The 13096-nt window shown below is 40.5% G+C and overlaps 1 protein-coding gene across 1 annotated transcript; it reads right to left on the bottom strand.

Annotated features, from left to right (window-relative positions):
* Positions 1 to 4509: 4509 nt before the first annotated feature.
* Positions 4510 to 6863, bottom strand: BTG4 (BTG anti-proliferation factor 4). Its single transcript, XM_013101108.5, has 5 exons — positions 6688 to 6863; positions 6127 to 6321; positions 5482 to 5619; positions 5110 to 5305; positions 4510 to 4951 (listed from the first exon to the last, which is right to left on the bottom strand). The coding sequence occupies exons 2-5, from the start codon at positions 6297 to 6299 to the stop codon at positions 4775 to 4777; spliced, it is 684 nt and encodes a 227-aa protein (XP_012956562.2). The 5' UTR covers positions 6300 to 6321; positions 6688 to 6863; the 3' UTR covers positions 4510 to 4774.
* Between the last annotated feature and the right edge of the window lie 6233 nt (positions 6864 to 13096).

Raw genomic sequence — 13096 nt, 5'->3', positions numbered from 1 at the left:
AGCTGTGGTTACCTAGTCTCTCATATTCAAGTTACACCAAATTATGTACAGGTCACCTTCAGAGAAGTCAACAGCCGATCAGCATTTTATATACTATAATTAAATAATACTAAATAGTCAGATTCTATATTTCTAAAATTCCAAGACATCGAGAGTTTTCTAAAGCGCACAATACAAAAATAAAACTCTAGAAACACCTCATGTGAGAATATGCTAGATTTCACACAAAGGAAAACAGAAAGCCTTATGACAATGCTGCTTTCTTTAGTATATGGATATTCACCAACCAACATTCTCTAGTTTGAGTCTTTTAACTTCTGTAAAATTGAGACCAACCCTTGGAGGAGTTGCATCAGCTGAGCTGACTGCTGCTGTGCTCTTATCTCAACTCTGGATATTTGTTTTTTCTCAGAATTCAGAGAACAAGCTGTTCATTCTAAGGGATTGCCTGGGTTCTGCTGGAAGCTTCCTCCTGCTCCTCGTGCACTGTTTAGCTCATATCACTGCCGCTGACTTCAACCAAGACACCAACCCAATCTTTCTGAGGCTTTTTTATCAGGTACATCAATATGTTCCAAATGTAATTACATCACAGCAGTGTCAGGACAAAAAGCACCATTTTTAAAAGAAGGTGTTTTTAACAGTTTTGTACAACTTCTAAAAACAAAAATCAAAGGTGAAAAAACAGATGGTTAAAGGCTGTTATCTGAACTGCCATCACTGTTGCACAAAGGTTGTTCACAGAATGGTTCACATTCAACATTAAATAATGCAGCTTCACCCCAGCTGTAAGACAGCAAGACAACAACAACAACAAAAATCCACCATAAACTGTATTCTCTTTTTCTAGGCGCTAAAGACTTGCCTTGGTGAAATGTTCTCTCTTAGGCTCCAGCTGTCAACAGTTCTCCAGGGTGAAAACTCCTCTGGGATATCTCAGATGTTACTAAAGGAAGAACCATTCTCCAAGGAAGAAATAACTCTGATCTCACAACTTTTTGAGGTAAAAGCAAAAAGCTTCACAGGGATGGAAGCCTTTGAGAAGGTAATAAAAAAGGTCGTGAGTCCTGGTCTGGTTGAAAACTCACCATCCTTATTCTGATTTCATTGCAAAATTGCAATTCAAACCTGCTTATAGGTGTCCGGACAAGCGTGTGACTGTTTGAATCTAAAAGCCACACAGATAATATCAGAGGCTGTTATTTTTATCTGAAAAAAACTTTCTGAAAGAGATTTTGGGCCTCATGCGAATCACTAGGACAGTATAAAACGTAGCACCATGAAAAAATATATTTAAGGAGTCTATAAATGGTTTTTAAAATTAACACTGATTTGCTCTCTCCACTTCTGTGCTTATTGTATGACACATTTGAGGAACCACTAAATAGCAAGTTGTTTGTGAAGATGAAAGAACATTTCCTTCATGCCTTAAGCAGCTATGAAAAGGGCAGTTTGGGATGGAGGACACGGTAAGAATGATTTGAGAGGATGTATTATGAACTCTTGTATTAAGATATCAACAATCAAACAATCTGGGGGGTTGTAAACGAAGCAAATCATGACACCTCTTCATTATGACCTCACTCTACACTACAAAACCAATTTCCACAACCTGCTACGTCTACTGACACTGTATAAAGGACAGGCTGAATGTGTTGCCTGCTTGTTACAAAGACTGATTGCTTCTCTCTAAGCTATCATCTTTTGAGTAACAGAAGTTAAATTTCTGTGAAATTGATCTTTCTGGCTTGGTCTTGTGAAAAGTCTACAGATAGCACCATCAGTGTCACTTTGTCTGATTTTAAGCGTTCCATTTCTTTAGCTCAGCAGAGGACAGCTGTACTTACTTGACCTCTTCAGAACTTGAGGATAAAGTGAAGAGCTGGTGGATATCATAGAAAGTGAACGCCGCTTTTTGAAGAGTAAAGGCAGTGAAGACTTACTTTTTGACCACCTTGAATTAACTAGTTTGGAAAAAAACCATTTGGTACGACAAATACAGGCATTAGAAGAGAAGATAGCCTTAGGTAAAAAGTTTTAATGATATTCAGAAGACTTCAAGAATTGGTTCTAAATTGGTCCTCTGCTTTTGTCTTCAGGCTTTATACCAAAATAAATCTTGTGTTTTCATTTTATGAGACTATGTTTTTCCTCTTCATACCAAAGGCTCATTAAATTGAGAGAGAAAGCAATACAGTAATTTAAGTGACAAGATTTTAGCCTACATTACTACATCCAAGTAGTGAAATGACAAACACTGTTGTAAAAGCTCACCAAACCCCCAGCTTTCAGGAACAGAAGCAAAATTTAGAAGCAGTATTTAAGTCTCATTAAGTATATATATTTTAAACTCAAGTATCATTTTGCTACATGTTTTGAAGCTTCTACAGACATCAGCTGACACTGATGCTTCAGACTTTAAGACAAGGAAAGCTATAGACGTAATCAGCCCAAGTAACTGTACCCATACAATTGCACAACAGGAACAGAAAATAAAACATCCACCACCAGAAGCAACTTGCCCAGTCTGGACAACCTTCACTCTTCCTGATGTCACCATGCATCAACTGCTCTGTAGTACCAACCAGAAAGGAATGCAAGCCCTACGCTGTCAAAGACTAGCTCCACCCTTAATCTTAGAGACACAAGACTTTCCTCCTCCCAAATTAAAGAGCAAAGCCCTGAAAGGCATGGGGAACTTGACATCCAATAGTAAGTGAAGCACCTGCCCACCACAGCCTCTAGTTTAGGTAACAAGTCACAGGAGTTCTTTCTCACCCCATCAGTACAACAATTCATGAAAGCACAGAGCAAGAACTTTGAGTTATTTCATGATCAATTCAATAACTTCATACTAATGCTGTTACCTCATTAAACATCAAATATTCAACACTAAGAAGTGGCTAGACTATTAGAACTTTAAAAATTGCACACTCATTCTATTCTGTCAGAATTGAGAAGTCAAATATACACGTTTTCACCCTATACAAAGATGCTTACTTGGACCTCGCTAGGTAAAACACTCTACTGATAACAATAAATGGATCTAATTGCTCAAGTCTAAGCTCTATTATCAGGGCTGTAAGAATTAGTTGGAAACACTGCTTCTGACTCACAGTAATGAAGAAGCCTCCCACCTTACATCATCTCATTTATTTAGTTTATGCAACATCACACAGATTACAGCATTCACACAAAGAGCAGACCTCAAAAAGAAGTATTTTAAGAAAGAAACTCTCTATACTTACAGGCAGTGTAGGACTGATTTTTTGTGTGAGTGAGCTACTGAATCCTATTGACAAAGTTTATTGCAAGAAGTCTTGTGCAGAAGTACATGTGACTCAGTAGTGTGGGTTTGTTCTTAAGAAATACAGACTAAGTCATGGTGAAGCATGACTGAGAGCACCTCATTGTGGAACAGCATTACAAGAATTGGCCTCCTAATTATCCCCCATCCATATGTACATTATAATAAAAGGGTAACTAAGATACAGTTTGAGCACCTGTGACTTTATACAATAAAATTTAATACAAGTATTATCTTTTACACTATGAGATTTCTTCAAATTTACATGCTATCTTTAATACTTTTTTGTTTGGCTTCACTTACACAGGCAGCCCTCCAGCTCTTGAAGTGGCTCTAGCTTTCTGCTTTCACAGTGTCTCTCTTTCAGGACTGTTTTTTAGTTGTTTCCATCATTGTTTATTAGGTAGCAAGAGGTAGAGTAGAGCAAGTAGAAATAGCTGAAGTAGCCATGTATTTACACAAGCTACTGATTTTTGACACACAAGTTGAGCATTTTCAACAGATTAGCCAGCAAGACAAGCTATTGACATCGCTTCTGCTACCCTCGCATCCCTGTTTAATAAGCAAATGGGTGGAATAGGAGACACATTGAGTCAGTAGGAAGAGATACTGCAAATCAATACAAAAGCAGGGGTTTAATGTAATTAGTACCAGCACTGAGTAAAAAAAAAGTGTTTCAAGCAATATCCTAGAACACAGTTTAGGACTCCAGTATCTTTCCTACTGGGAGTGTAGACTCCATGTGTCCAGTGTTGTGGACTAGTTGGAAAACAGCTCAAGTGATTCAAGTTGTCCCACAGCTACAGGAAAAGCTTCCCAGGGGACACAGTACTGCAGACTGGCAAGCTTATGCTAACTTACAGCTGTGGAAAGCTACAATGCCATGTATTCATTCTTCTCCTGTCCACAAGGCTGTGTTCTTCTGACAGGTAAGCTACAGGCTAAGAAGCAGAAGCCCAGCTGGAGCCACAAGGCAGTCTTTCACAGCTGCAAATAGCAAAGCTTCACTCAACCACTTGTGATGTGTAGATGTGCAACTACAGAGTATGCTTCTGCTCTTGCTACTTTTGCCAGGAGGACACAGATTACCTTTCAAGGCAAGTCACTTTTCACTTTTTTTTTTTTAAATCTTCCTTGACTTGCTTGTGACTTCACTGAAAAGCTTTAACTGCCTTCAGGGCACTGATAGCAGATCACACAGCTTTTAAAAGAACATGATTAGATTTATTGATATATGCATTTCCTTTTTAACTTACAAGTAGAGTCACATTAATTTTCAGTCTTATGTTAACATTAATAAAACATTAAAAAGTTACATAATAAAACCCCGAAGTTCCAGATATACAGAGTAAGAGATAGGGAACAGACAGTAAGTGCTTTCTGTTTTCATGAAGCTTTGTAGTGCCAGCCTTCATCCCATACCATAGCTCAGTGCTTCAACAGCCTCTAACATGTGCAGCCACAGATCTACCGCTTGGTATTGATCCAGTGGTATCTATCAACACGTGGTCCTATGAAAGCAGCTGTTGGCCTGTAGGTTTTGTAACCCCTGTGCTGGGCATAGTATGAGCCATCAGTCATGTATGTCTTCCTATGAAGATACTGCGACCAGTGCTGCATGGGTGGCTTGCAGTAGTCACTAAACTAAACAACAAGAAATGAGATGAAGTTAAAATGTTTTTGAATAAGAGAGGGGAGACTAGTCTGGCCATCAGCTGTTAGTTTACCATACTCCTCCACAACAGAACCTGCAGGGCAGGTGATAGCTCTGACCACAAGCTACATTCCATGACCATATTTACCTGGTAGATACTGTTAGGGTTACTGACAGTAGGGATAGCTTTTGGTTCCTTGATGAAGCTCTCCTCATCAGAAGAGGTGCCAGACTGATAGTCTAGAGCTGCTCTGTCAACAGCATAGCTGATCTGCTGAGGGAGCTCTGGGTTCTCCTCTCCCTCGAAGTGGGCAATTGTGAACGGCCGGTTCTTCTCACCATACCTGGAAGAAACTGTATTTGTATCACACAGTTCTGCACAAGCAGTACAGACATTTGCTACTACTCACCTGACACTAATACAGAAGTACACCTTCAGACAGTTTCTTTCGTAAGTTTGGCAAAGATCAAGTCAGTACAGAACACGCAGCATGATGTTAGTCACAGGTTCTCAACTCACCTGCAACATACCTCAAATGGATCAACCCATAGTGTCATCTCTTTTGGCAAACCAAGATTACTGAAGTCCACATTACTCTCCACACAAGCTTGCTCCAGCAGCGGATCTCTTGTCTGATGTTTGTTTATCCTTATACACCTAGTTAGGAGTACAAGGGCAGGTAGAACATTGAATTCCAGATGCAGCTTCGCAAGTTCTGCTCATCCAGAAATACAATCAGGTTCCCTACAGTTTATTTAACACAGCTTGTTGATGGAAGTTCTCACAACTTGAAGAAGCAAGTTAACATAACTAGCTGACTTGTATGTCCAAACAAGGCCTCTGTTACTTGTTCATTTTAAGACATTATGCAGCAACTCACTCTAATGGTCATTTTTGGAGACTTTAAGTTGTTACAATTCGGAGTCATTAAGGCCACTTAAGTTCTGCGCTCAAGAAGTCATAGGAGTATGTACATTGCCTTTGGTTTTCTACCCTGGCTCTCTAGATAACTCCAGACACATCCCAGGGAACTACTTTCAGAATTCTCTTTTTTTTTTTTTTTTTAAACAAGTTAACAGCTAGCTTTCATTTAGTTACATTTGCTGTATCTTCAATGCCACGCAAAGACTCCAGTCTGCCTTCTCTTCTGCTAAGAATCCTTACCTGAAGGCTTGTCCTCTGGATGGATTGTCCAAGTACCAGTGATTCTTGTACTTCTCAAACAGTATTGTTGTCAACTTAGCTGCAAATTTCTCAATTTTATGCTTACTCAGCTTGTCTTCCCTTTTCACCAGCCTTGTGATGAAGAAGACCGTGGCAGCAATTTCATCTTTCATTTTAAATCAAGTGCACAAAGTGCTGTTGGAGAGCCATCAGTAGAAATGAGACACTACACTAAATAAGTTTGGTAGCACTAAGACAGTATAAAATTCCCAAGATAGATATTACAAAACCTGCATAAACCACATGAGATAAAGCCTAGATAAGCCCAGATGCTAAACAACCAGTCACCTCAGTTCAGGACACTGACACCAGCTTAACATACTGCCAGAAGACTCCCACACTACTACACTTGTTAAAGTATTAATGAGTGTAGAAAATATTATTCCTTATTACACATCACATACACATTTCAATAATGAAGCAGCAGTACTTACTTACTATACTTATAGTTCTTATAGAACTTACAGTTCTTTTACTTACAATGAAAATGAAAAACATTACCTTCTCAGACCAAAGCTGCTGAAAATCTAAGATATACTTTACATACAACTCCAAATAGTCACCAAGGAAACAGATTTAATACTACAAGAACCTATGTAGTTGTTAGCTTGTTTTTTTTCCTAACAGAAACCCCACAAACACCCAATTTCTCTCCCCCTCTTCTAAACAATACACCTTGCTTACGGATTTATATAGAAGAGGAAAATCAAGGGGCTCTGTGAAATTTAACGATATTCAGGTGTGCACCATTACACTTATCAACATGCTGGTTTCAAAGGTATTGCCAAGCTATTTGGTGTTATCCCAATATCAGCATCATCTTTTAAGGCATATTTAAATCAGCACTGTGTACTACTGTGTCCATGAGCCCATCAGATAAACATCAGTTTAATATTTAAGTTAAATATTCACCATGAGAAAAATAGTACCGGGCTTATTAATATTTTTTTAAAATTGGACTTGACTGCTACTAGCTGCCTTTGCACAGCTATTACTTTCCCTATGAAGCCCTCACATTTGGTACTCTTCATTTTGAAAATTGTATGACTCTGTATTTACCATACATTAATCTTGCTAGTGATCTGTATAAACGTTCATGTTATTAGTAAAGTTTCATTTAATTTTTGAGGCGTTTTATGGAGAGTGGAAATGGCTCTGTTAAAGGGTTTTTACAAAGGCAGTTTCTCAAATATGAATGCTTCACTGTTTAAGACTTCAGGCAATAATTAGGGGGGAACATTCAGAGAAAAGCTGATGTGTTCTTTTTTTCCTTTTGCTGTCTCAGGAAGTTGTGCCACCAGTGTCAGATATCAGGAACTGTCAAGACAAAATGACAAATTAAGGTAAAAAGAGCTGAGTATTTAAACCGTCTCTTGATTTGATTGTAGATGTTGCAGCCAAGCAATTCAAGTGCTTACATTTTGGTTTTGTGAATATATTGTGATACAATACACCGGATAAGCAAAATGAAGCATGAGGACACAACATCGCAGAAGTACACATCTTTGCAGAAGTGTACCACAATCCATGCATTTCTGGCTATTTCTGGACTCCCCTTCTCCTCCACCCACACAGTTACTTCCTTTCTCTTTACAGTTTTGTTCAGTATCACAAAACAGACTTACCAAGCCATTTAGGAGAAATTCTGGCTTTAGAGAATGTGTAATAAAAGGGAAAAAAACAGTGTCTTCCCCTTCCTTTTTTGACTTATCAAAATACTTCCTCAAGCAACAGGAACCCTCCAGTAACCACTCAAATGAGAGGAAAATCAAACGCTGAGATAATGAATCTTCAGGAAAAGCATACAACGGTGCCAGGAGTTGAGATTTAATGTCATACACCAGTGTTTTGACCACAAGACAGCCCCTCGTGTGCTCTGCACTGCATTCAGTTTCTTGTTACAACAAATAAGGGCTTTGTTCCATATGCAAGCCATGAGTTATTCCTTCCCTTACATACACAGCAGAAGAAGGCAATGGTAACCTGTTTTATGCTTCTGGAGAAAGTTGGGGGACAACAGGAAATCTCTGTTGGGCATTGTTGTAAAGAATTCCCATACAAGGTCTTCTCAGGAGTTGTTCGCCCCTTTCCGTGCAGCCTGTGAAGATTTTGACATGCCACGGACTGTCTGCTGCCTGCACACCAAAATTAGCTCCGGGTAACAGGTGAGAATGCTGGAGCAAGCAAACTGGATTTTTACGCCTGAGGCTGGAATGTTATTTTACAGAGTAAACTTGCTTTAAAAATGTCAGGCAATTGATGGGTCTCTCTTTCTGATTCTCATGTAAACCCTGAGGATGCAGCTGGGAACAGCTACCACAGATCTGGATCCTTCAGCTCTGCTGACAAAGTGGTGTCCAGGAAAATATTAAATAAGAGCAAGATCTACCTCCTAAAAATGATAGATAATGCACATAATTATAGTTCAAGTTCTTCTAAATAACAGTTTAGTCCACTCAAGGCTTCATGCACATTCACAGACCTACAGACTGTGAATCCTCTAGGGATGATGTTGTCTTTCTTGCCAAAGCTTCGTCTGCTTTCTTTGTCTTCACGTCATTTTTTCACATTATCGTATTACAATCTAATAAAAGAAATGACTTTTACCTATAAACCTTGTTTTCCTTTTATTCTTAAACAACCAGGGCTAAAATAACATTCCCACTGCAGAACAGCAGCAGGCATCTTACGGAGTCCATCCCCTGCCACTGAAGTCCCTAATTTTTTCAGTTTCCATGTGGGATCTGACACAGTAAGGTCTCAGGAATCATCCCATTGCTGTCTTTCCTTCAGTAAATGCCGAGCTGGTTTGGGTCAGTTGCAGGGTCGTTGAACTGTCTGCTGCCTTCCTACTTTCTCCAACTCTAACTTGCCCAGGCAGGCCCCGTGAGTTAGGAAATTCTGTGACAAAAGAAGGGAACAGATTCCACAACGGACAGTCAAAGAGAAGTCTGAATCCCTACAACGCCTCCTTTTGTTGAGTTAGGTGTTCCCATAGCTAACATATAAAGCACAGGTCAGCTGTAAACAAACTGCTCACCTGAGAAACCCCACGAAGCAGTGCAATCAGTCATGCAATAAGGTGTATTTCTTGGAAGTTAAGAGGCTGTTTACACACCATACCAACTTCTGCATCGGACAGGGAAAAAACAACAACAAAAAAAGGGAAATTTAAGAAAAGATCCCGGCAACCCATCCAGTTGGCTCTAATTATAAAGATTGCCACTGAAATAAGGCAGTGAGAACTTTTTAATTTAGTATTTTTAATATGCAGGAATTCAGAAGTACTTCTGCTAATGACAGATACAGCAGAGTACTTCTGGCCTCCCATTTCACTGACAAGAAAAGCTGTCTCTTTACATCAGCTAGATTCACTGAACACAAATCCTTCATAATGCTGGCAGATGTCATGGACCTGAAGAGAAGGCAGCCTTGAGTACCCTATTTGGATAATAAATAGCTGGGAAACAAAGCACCAGAAAGAAAATGTGAGCAGTCCATCCCAACGTGAGACCCATTAGCAATTCAGCAAACTGTGCTCCCACTTGTTCCCTGTTGCATCCTGACAGAAATTGTTAGCATCCCAGCAGCTTCTGCAAAGACCATGACGAATAGCCAAGTGTCCTGATTGGCAAGATGTATGAGATAAATGAGCAGACATTTATGCCTTTTGCTAAAGGGTGCTGCTGTTTTTCTTTAAACATTATTAGGAAAAAAAAAAAAAAAAAACACAAGAAAAAAACAGTGCATTGCTGTGCCTGGATATCCATGGGTGATATCCAAAGTTCTGTAAAATCAATGGAAATCTGTCCAAAGACTTCAGTGGGAATCAGATCAGGCCCCTAACTCAGCACAAGCATTCTTAGCTAGATTAAATTATGGGTCTCCTGGGTCACCAGGCAAGCCTAGGCATGAACTACAAAGGGAAAAGAGTCAGACACAGTTTCTGTAGTAACTGTGGGCCAAACCAAGAGCGAGCAGTTTCCCTAAACACACTACCAGCAACAGTTACCCCTGAAGATTTTTTTTTTTCAGATTTCTTGTTTTTCAGGATTGAGTTCGTGGAGCCAACAAAACAACACACAGCTTGTTAGCGGGAATCTTCCTTCTAAAAGCCATTTGGGTTTTGTGTATGCTCGGTGCCAGACGCCTTCTCCAGGTAAGCAGCCGAAGTCCTAACTATTGATGTAAGAGCAGTGAGCGCGAACTGTTTCTGTATGGGAAAACATCCTAGATGACAGCGTTCTTAGAGAAAAAGACTCCACTTTTCTTTTGTCAGGCTAGGTCCTGACCCAATCTCATTCGCAAGCACCACCAGAGCAATGTCTGAGCACCAGCAGTGCTGCAGGAGCACAGCAGCAATTCAGCTGGCTCTGCTATGTTGGAGGGCAGATGAAGCCGTGTATCTGGAAGCGTGATGTTTATTCACATCATGCAGTCTCTGTGCAAAGATTTATTTTTGGATGGAACAACACAGTGATTCCGATCAAAGCCACAAACTGCACTTTTAATATGTTGATGGCTCACAATTTTTTTCCTTTTATAAATAGAAACTTTCTGGGCCTAATGAGAGAGCTTAAGAATATTTATTTAAGAAATGAATCACGTTCTGATTAAGGCTTTCATCTTTACTTAATTGCTTAGTAACTCAGTGGGTATTCTGTAAACACCTAAGTGACAGGTACTTACAGATAATTTTTCTGCATAAACACTTTACCATGAGTACTGTATTTTATTATGCAAAGCACATAGGACATATGACCGCGCTAATTACACTGATTAGGAGGGGACTAACCCACACAATTTACATGGGCCTGCTAGAGGTAGGCAGTTCTCAAAGGGGGCGAGGTGCACCGAAATTTCTAAAGGACAAGCTCTTTGAAAGCATCTCAAGTCATTCCTCTAAAATGAGATACCCCAAATCTCTAGACACTCTTACCCCTACCGCACGTGTGGATCACATCACCAGCTAAGCATCGTGTCTTGCTAAAGCAGCAGGGAGGACCATGCTGTTTTACTCTTGCATTTCCACCTCCCACGCAACTAAGAGCAATGCAGAACAGTTTTCTCCTCCTCCAGTGTGGAGCAAAGGAGATCCTGCAGTGCGCACAGTCCATACGGGCTTATCTACCTGCCTCCTGCCGCTCCCCGTGTCAGTTGTGACAGGCTGAGGTCATGTTGGTGCAGGTTGTCAGGAAGAAATGAGCAAAGAATTAAGCAGGGAAACATGACCTGAAATGCAAAGGAGTGAGAAGTCTGCAGTGAGCTGAACTGGTCAAGAGCAAGCATACAGAAATGGCCAGCTAGGTCCCCAGGGAACGGGGAGAGAAGTGGTCTCGACACCCGTGGGTGAAGATGTGCAGCATGTGTCTCCCACTGGAGCCCAGTGCCAGGAGCACAAGACATCTGTTCTCTAGACCCGTTTGTCTGTCTTTTGGGGCCCTCCTTCCATAGAACCTAGGCTCCTGGTATGGAGCTGTACAGTCCAGGTAGCAGCCCAGACTGCCACACATAACACCAAAACCTGGATCCCCCCATGGCTGTGGCAAAACCTGCAGCCATTTGTCCCCAGGAGAAGGGCAGAAACTCTGTGCACGCTCTGTATTGACTCTGCCCATAGAAACCTCTTTTGCAACAAAGCTTTCTATGGCAAGAGCCATCCGGATGGTTCGAAGCAGTGGCCCTTCCTCCCTGTGCCAGCCCCAAGTGACCATGACGACAGAGCGTACACACAGGGCACAGCCATGGGGCTGACCCACGGCCCAAGCTGGGGACACTCCAGCCCAGCAGTGCCAGGGGGAGATGAGGGGCACCCCGGTGCCACCTTCGGGTCCAGCCCCACAGACACATCTGCCTGTGAAAGCCTGCTGGGTGCTCAGTGGATGGAAAAAGGAAGGAAACGAGGAGGGAAGACATCCATTTTTTTCTTATTCCTTTAAATCTTCTTAAGCATTTTATCATAAATTCAATCCTTATCAGGATTTTTACAAGGTAAGCTTCTGAATTATTTTTTCTGCATTTTAGGAATAAGGCTGTTACGGATGAAAGCTAGCCAAAAAAAAAAAAAAAAAGAAAAAATTAATTTGAAGGCAAAGTCATTCTTGTAACTTCACAGGCTCTGTCTCACTGCTGAATTAGGAATGGCCTGATACATCTACATAAAATGTTTTTATCAAATTATTAATTGCATACACATATATTAGACACAAGGCATAATTACTTATAACTCCTTGTACATATCCAGTTTTGTTCTGTAGAACAGGTTTGCTAACTTCTTTAGCTACCACAGACTAGCACAAACTGTCTGAGCAGCCTGACATCTGACGGCCAGCACAGACGGGGTTCCTGTACCACTGGGGAAAAGGAAGGAGAGCTCTCTGTAGGCCGGGGAAGCAGTGAAATGCTACCACTCTTACTTCTGCTGTAGTTACATGCAGTTTCTTCTGAAAATCTTGAAATGAAAATTGTACGAAACCTAGAATGCAACAATAAGTTGGACCACTGTGCCATAACCATTGACATCTGACATGCTGTAAATCATGTAGTTTACTGGTCTTGTTGAACATCTCGTCTCAGCCAAAATTGGCAGCTGTATTTGCACATCCAGCTCTGACCAGAGCTACCACTTAGTCTGCATTCATGCAACTAGGACTGCATGCCCAGGCTTTTCTCATTTCCTTTTTCCATTGTGACACACTGTAATCATTTAAAAGTTGGTATTTCATTGTTTCTATTCCTGACATGATCTGTGTTATGCATCCACTGCACTTTTTAATTATTTAGAATAATTAATTCGTGATATAAAGAGGCAGGATTTAGTGGAATAACACTAAGGATGGTATGACCAATGTTTTCCATTATTATCAATTGATTGTCACTATAAGAACATGTCATGTGGTAGACTAAATTA

Source organism: Anas platyrhynchos, chromosome 25 (genome assembly GCF_047663525.1).
Source record: "Anas platyrhynchos isolate ZD024472 breed Pekin duck chromosome 25, IASCAAS_PekinDuck_T2T, whole genome shotgun sequence".
NCBI lineage: Eukaryota > Metazoa > Chordata > Aves > Anseriformes > Anatidae > Anas > Anas platyrhynchos.
This window is presented reverse-complemented; position numbering and strand designations above follow the sequence as displayed.